This window comes from Humulus lupulus, chromosome 6 (assembly GCF_963169125.1).
Source record: "Humulus lupulus chromosome 6, drHumLupu1.1, whole genome shotgun sequence".
Taxonomy (NCBI): Eukaryota; Viridiplantae; Streptophyta; class Magnoliopsida; order Rosales; family Cannabaceae; genus Humulus; species Humulus lupulus.
The window spans coordinates 90,134,751-90,142,579 of NC_084798.1; the positions used below are offsets into that span (position 1 = coordinate 90,134,751).

Genomic DNA, 7,829 nt, shown 5'->3' on the forward strand with positions numbered 1-7,829 from the left:
ATCTTAATTTATTAATCTCATGATTATTCCACTATAAATATGAGATTGCACTCTTGTAATTATAGACATTTCATTTACTGAGTACTTTATAATCATAAAGTGTCCATTGATATAATCATTGCATACAACTTGACCCTCTAATAATGGTTCATAATTAATCGGGAATTAAATTACCGTTTTACCTTTTTAATTATCTCTTGTTTCCTTAAGAACCATTGACTCTACTAGTGAAGGTTAATTCATAACTAAATTATGAATTTGAGCTCAATAACCTTTCAGTCCGAAAAGTCAACCCTTAAGAGAACCATCATTCAATCTCTTGCGAGAAGGCATATATTCCATATCTGTATACTATGTCCCCAGCCATCTACATTAATGAGTTCCCAAAACAAAAGTTTCTAGCCTGATCATTCTGACAGACCCTAACAAGTGAATCAAAGAACTCATATAACATAAGCAGGAGTTCATAGTAACTTCAGGATTAAGATCTATTTGTATATGATCATCAGTTGATATATTTAATTAATACTTCTAAACAGTATTTAACTAAGTATTAATAAACATATCTGGTCCAGTTCTATATATTCTCTAATATATAAAGCACCTCCACTAAAGTGTCCTACCACACTACTGATCCGGATCTAGATCACATGTATTCATAATACTAGTGGACCGTACTTGCAGTAATTAATATAAAGATCCCATAACTTTATTTTACTGCGAACTATTCAAGTTCATTTATCTCAAACACAATCCTCCCGTACCCATACGTGTTTGAGATCACATATATGAACTTAGGAATTTTCCTGATATTTACATAATATTATCATAGAATAATATAGTCCATAAAATATATGCATAAAAAATTCAATTTATTTATTTATTTCATAAAACAATGTCTACTACATATGCTTTCAGGGCACATTTCCAACAGAAGCCTGATTGGGGTTTCGGTTTCTTACATACTGATTGAAATACCCGCTCGAGATCAATCCTTCGATCTCATCCTTTAATTGTCTACCCTCATCCGTTGTATGTCCGATATTTCTGTGGAATCTACAATATTTGCTAGAATCCCTTTTTGCCTTTTGGTTCCTCATGGGATCAGGTCGTCTGAAAAGAACCTGGTTTTCATTAGCTAGGTAGATATTCTCCCAAGACTCATTGAGCTCGGTATACACCTTGTATATGTGGAAGTGTCTTTCCCCCTTCTTCTTCTTTCCCCCATCTGCCTCGAAATTATTCCCTTCATTCTCTTAGAAGGGTTGTCCCCGGGGGGTTTTGAAATTGTAGGATCCACTAAGGTCGAGGCAGAGTTTGCGTTTGTTGTTGTGATTATGGGCTGAGAGGTCATATTCAATGCTGACCTCACCTCCTCTACATTAACAAACCTCTGAGCTCTTTGATTGAACTCGATTAAGGACCTTACATGATTTCTTTGCAAATCTTCCCAGAGAGGACTTCCAGGCATTACTCCAGCTCGAACGACCGTTAAATGGCCACTATCATCGACATCTAAAGCTCGAGCGACTTCTAAGTTAAACCTTGTAAGGTAACCTTTTAGTGACTCATTTGGCTGGTGCCAGACATTGGTTAAGTCTGAAGCCTCGGGCCTAATGCCGACCATTGCTTTGAATTGTTTCTTGAAATCTCTCGACAATTGATCCCAGGAGGCAATCGAATGTCTTTTGTATTTTTCAAACCAGTTTTTTGTTGGTCCCGTGAGAGAGGCTGGGAACAACATACACCTAAGCTTGTAGCCCACATTGGTGGCACGCATAATCATGTTGAACGTGCTCAGATGGCTGTACGGATCGAAATTTCCATCAAATTGTGGGACATGAGGGATCCTAAACTCCCGAGGGAAAGGAGTGTTAAAGATATGCGAGGTGAATGGCTTGAGTTCTCATCGAACTCTTCATCCATTTCACGGCTGCGCTCATTCTGTAAGAGCCTGAATGCTCTCTCCAACTGTTCAATCCTCTCTTGGACTGGATCTACAGGAGGCCTGGCTTGGACTGGAGGGAGCTAGTTATCGTTGATTACAACTCCAACTCCCCGTCTCGGTGCAGGATTGTAAATTGGTTACTTGCGATTGTTCCTGATTATCACGTCCCCAATTATGGTTTAAATGTTCCTGTAGATCTAGGTGATCTCCTTGATTTTTGGCATTTCTGGGCTCCATGTTATATATACTCACAAACCTAGGGTAATCCGAGCTTTTGTTGACATGGCTCGTTGCATGATTATTATAGGATGGGTTTCATGTCGGTCTCCTTGTCTCAATAGTTTGAGACCGTGACATCTGGCTCCTCGTAGGATGAGGAGCCCTACGCTCTCGAGCAACTTCTTCATTTCCATGTCTACACCCAGCTCGCCTATCCCTATCTTGGTGGGCCGGTCGTGGAACCCTCCGACCTAGCGAGGGGTGCCTTATTGGCGACGACAGGTGCCTTATTGGAAGGTGGCTACCTTCCATTGTGGGGCCTAGATGGCCCTGAATTCACCCGATTAGGCTCTAGTACATTCTGCGTGGCACCAGGATTTTGGGTCCGAACCACAAGGGGCTCGGTTATTCCCTATTCCTGCTTGTGCCTCTGCATTTGGGTTGGCAACACCTTCAGCCCGGTTACTTCTCCAGGGTCTAGGTGGAACAGGATGCGATGCTGGTGGCGGAGCTCGCTCTGCCCTTCCAGTGGCCACGTTCTTATGAGGTTTCCCCCTAGGCCTACGAGGTAGGACCTGAGCGTCCCGCGGAGGTGGAGCCTAGGTATGTTGCGGAGGTGGGGCCTGAGCCACTTGTGCTTCAGCAGCTAGTCTGGCTAGCTCTTCATTGCGTTTTGTAGCTTCTGCCAACTATTTACGCATTTGGAGATTCTCGAGTTCCACGATTAGAACATATCTCTCGGGATTGTATTACATATCCTCGTCGGCCCTGGGGGTAGGTGGTCCTCGGGAGTTAGACGAGTCACTCCTCTCATCGGGATCAGAATTCACCATAGGTTGCTTTCCAGGACGTCGGGGGTATTCATCTTCATCTAGAATTTCCTCCTCAGGTACATTGGGATCATTTGCTGCCATTGCTAATCTGAGAGGCTCTCTGACTAAACAGACTCACGCACTGTTTAATGGCTCTCAATGAAAGCACCAAACTGTTGACGCCATTTTTTGTCAACTTAAAATGAGAGCAATTAAACACAAATATTTAAGAGGAAATAAAATAAGAAGATGAAAACATGATCTTTTTACGTGGTTCAGCAGTTAAATCTGCCTACTCCAAGAGTCTGTGTTATTAACCCTTGGGAGTCTTCTGGAAACTTTCAAAGAATAGTTGCCCAGAGTTTTCTCTCAAGATCTCAAACTTCGGTCCTCTACAAATGGAGTTTCCTTCTCTATTTATAGAGAAGGTTTCAGAATTCATTCCAACATATTTCGGGAAGATATTCTGTAATTCAAATGGTATAATGCCACTTAATGCATTATTTGCCACATACACAGTAACATCCCATAAAACATGTGATTGGTTAAAAAATTACATAATATCCCTTAAACATAGGGATTCTATAACAATAAATACATTCACACGTAACCGACTAGCTCAGATACTGAGTCCATTACACCTTCGAGACTATTTGTCTAATACGAGCTCGAACCATCTTGTCTGAGGGCAAGAGATGCATCAGGAAATATATACAAGTGTTGAACCCTTGCTATTGCGAGCTTACCTCACAAGCTCGGAGAATCGTCGAGGCTACACACTACTTGAGCTCACGAGGTCATCATTTACAGCGAAACTGTCTGACTGAAGATCATATGACGATTGTGCTTATTTCGAGCTTACACCTAACGAGCCTAGATTTTGGGATCATAATTCCTCAATCTCGAAATCTAGGTGTAACACCTTCTACAACTTTAATTGCTGATATATATCCTTTAGGGTCAAAAGACTAAAAATGCCCCTAGGTCATTTAAAATCCTCTTAAGCCCACCAAGGGCAAAATCGTCCTTTCCCACCTATCTTGTTAATCATAATTAACACCCTCCAATTCCCGTTATTCTCCATATTCGCACATGCTAATAAATCATATCCCATTACCCTTTAATTCCCGATAATGTTCTAATCACCAAATTACCCCAAGACTCACCCCGAGCCCTGAAATTAACCTAGTTACGACCAGACCGATAACTTGCATTCAACGATCGTCTCATTCCGAATGGCTCAAACAAATCCACATTATATGTGGTATTATTCATAATTCACCAAAATGCATGAAAATACACAATTACGCCTTCAAATATTATTAATAAAGTCCATTAGTACACAAATAAAAAGATTAACAAAGACCATTAGTACCAAAATAAAAAGTTTAACATCGATGCCATAAATTTCAAACTCAAACTTTACAAGTTGCCCTATTATGGCCTAGACCTCCACATATGCTGCACTTGTGTCCTACAACCACTTTCTCTGCATTGGAAGGATGGCGTTTCTTCTTAGGCCTACCTTGTTTCTTCTTTGGACTACCAACCAGATTTTTTTGCGTAAGTGTTCTCACTTTTATTGTCATAATGTCATGTGGAACAATCCACTGTTCCTCATTACCAGTAGGATATATAAATTATGTGTAAAAGGACCTCCATGTCTCAATTTTATAGTAATCTGAACACAGAGAATAAAAGTTCATCCCTCTCTTAAGGGATCCAGATAGTGCATGAACACATGGGATGCCAATAAGCCGAAACACGCCACACGTGCATGTCTTATTTAGGAGGTCGACTTCACCATTCAGCTCACCATCTAACACATGGAACTCATGCCTCCCTATTGCATAAGGGGTCAAGAATTGAGCTTTCTCAACCATATCCACCAAATCTTTCTCATAGGTTGGTGGAAGAGTTGTAGTTGTCTTCTCGCTATTTTCTCTCCTATCACAAAACCAAGACTGCAGTGTGAAGCGAATAAATTCGACGAATGTAGTTATCGGAAAGCTCCTAGCGTCCTGGGTCTTATTGTTGAAACTTTCAGCGTAATTTATTATCATTATATTATACCTAGTATCCAGGACAACTAACATTTAATAGTAATGTACATTTACAAGATTTCATAAATTAAAATACAATTCACAATGACATACCTATTTCCAGGAAAGTAAGCACGGGACCACTTATCGAAACACATGCCTTCTAGGTATTGAGCAATAACTAGGTCTTTTGATTTGATTTTTTCAAAGTGAGAGTGAAACTCGGATTTCCTAAAAGCATATGCCGCATTATACATCAACACATGACAATGACCAGTCTTGAATTCAGCAACCACATTCATACTAATGTGGTGGTAGCAAGCACCATGATAGGCATCTGGGAAGATAGTTTCCAAGGCATGTGTAATACTTGCATGCCTGTCAGATACAAACACTAGGTCCTCAACTTCCCCAATCGCTTCCTTTAGATTTGACATGAAATACTTCCAAGAATCATGATTCTCACTATCCATAATACCAAATGCAACTGGATACAGATGGTTATTTGCATCCAGTGGGACTGCATATAATATCTGCTCACCATATTTTGTCTTTAAAAAGGTGTCGTCCACACATAACACAGGACGATGTGTACGAAACCCTCTTCTACTAATTTCGAGTGAGAAAACACAATATTTGAACCGATCCTCCTCAGTGACAAAAATTGTCAACGTCCCAGGATTTTTCTGTTGAAGCATGAACAAGTACAATTGTCAATTCTGGTAGGATGCTTCCAGTGTCTCTTTGACATAAGAATGATCCTTCTCTCGACATCTCCAAGCTTTTCCATATGATAACTCAATGCCATAATCATTCTTAATATCTTATATTATGTTGTTTGCCATGTACACATTCGATCCAGTCTGATACTTTTTCTTTATGCAATGACCAATAACCTAAGGTGTAGCTTGGCGATGGCCTTTATGTCGGAGGTCAAGTGAGCAAGTATTTTTATTGGTGAAACGAGTTATCTCGAACATATCAGATTTAAGCATTCTGTTCCCCCTCAATCTCCACCCACAATCAGGATCCTTGCAAGTGATATACCAAACTTCAGTACCTGACTTCTTCTTCACCATAAACTTGAAGTTCAGCTTCATTGCATACAAGTGTGCCTTCATCTTCAACTCTAACTTGTTCTCAAAAATCTTCTCAAATTCTATTACTCCACAACTCACTCCAGATAACTTGGGGATAACATAAGAGGGGCATGGGATATCTTTCAGTAATATATGCCAGAGAACTCCATCTATTTCTATCATCTTGTGTAGTTGGAAAACTGCTCTCTGAGCCAAGAGTCATGCATTCTTGGCTTTCTTGACGTCTTGGAAAGAGTCATACATTTAAATTATCTACTTGCTCCACAGGTAGCATCGACAACCGATCCTCGGAGTTATCATCAGAACTACTGCACCCCTCAACTCTTTCATCATTATCACCAAAATTGGCAACTAGATCGTCATTGACATAAGGCTCATACTCATACCCATCATCATGCCGGAGATTTTTTTGGGGGAAAAAAGTTTCATTTTGACTAGGACCTCCCATGCATACATTGGGCCCAGGAGCTGTTTGTGGAACAGCCGTGCAAGATTGATTATGATTTTCCATATTAACACTCGCTCTAGGAGATGGACCAAGAAGAGCAATGATCTTTGCCATCGAACTAACACATAAAGGAACCCGATGTCTTAAGGACTTCAAATTGTAAAGAATAAGAGCACTAACTCCTTCAACATTCGTGATTTCAATGGGATCTAGGCTAAAATCATTGCATGTAAACGATACTTCCAACTTTAAGTCAAATAATAACCTATCCGCTTTCAGCTTCAAATACAACTTCTCCAATAATTCTATGTAACCAACATCAATTGGTACATGTATTATAGTGTTCAAACCAACTTTGAAATTCCATTTCTCTTCTTTCCGTTCCCAAACACCATTGTAAGAAACAATTATATTAACTCTGGAACCTACAAATTTACAAAAAAAAAAGGCATAAGAAAACTATAAAAATAAAGTATAATTGATGATGAATTGATGTAACATCAATGATGAATCAATGCCTATGTAACGCTATTTGTATTGAAGTTAAACATCAATGAAATTTCGATGCATAATCGATGCTGATGGTCTCCATCTGTACGCGATTCCATTTCGATGGTATATCGATGTCATATCGATGTTGAACCACAACAACATATATAGCATCGATTCAGCATCGATATACCATTGATATTATATCGAAAATAACATCTAAATTATATGTTTTCCCCAGCATTGAAATGCCATCAATGTACCATCGAAATGCAATCAATGTACCATCGAAATGCCATCGATTCAGTATCCGAAGAATAGATAAAAAAATGCAGAAAAAAAATAACACACTCAACACCAGAACAGTTTGAATCTAATATCTAACTATGGAATTTCATATTCACAAGTAGATAGAATGAAAGGATACTTACCCATGATTTTTTCTCTTAAAAAATGCCAAGAATGACAATTTCTTCACTTGAAATGAAACTTCCAGATCCGAGCAGTCCAATTTCTTCACCGATTTCAGTATATTTGACAATGTTATTTAGGTTGTTGTGAAAATGGCTGTGAATGGTGGAGGAGAGAGAGAGATAAAGAGAGAAATGTGTGAAGTGTTAAATTTCCCCTATTTTTATCTAATGAGGATATTTTTGTCCAAAATAAAGAGGGCACATTAGTGGGATAATTTTTATGATGCCATGTTAAAAAATTTAACTATACTATGATGCATATAGTGTAAAATTTCCATTAGAAAAATCTAAAATTTAT

At 39.1% G+C, this 7,829-nt stretch overlaps 1 protein-coding gene across 1 annotated transcript; it reads right to left on the minus strand.

Annotated features, from left to right (window-relative positions):
- Positions 1-4,394: 4,394 nt before the first annotated feature.
- On the minus strand, positions 4,395-6,683 carry LOC133785288 (uncharacterized). The gene is made up of 4 exons (XM_062224539.1): positions 6,363-6,683; positions 5,136-5,707; positions 4,779-5,052; positions 4,395-4,589 (listed from the first exon to the last, which is right to left on the minus strand). Exons 1-4 carry the CDS (start codon positions 6,681-6,683, stop codon positions 4,395-4,397), a joined length of 1,362 nt encoding a protein of 453 aa, XP_062080523.1.
- Between the last annotated feature and the right edge of the window lie 1,146 nt (positions 6,684-7,829).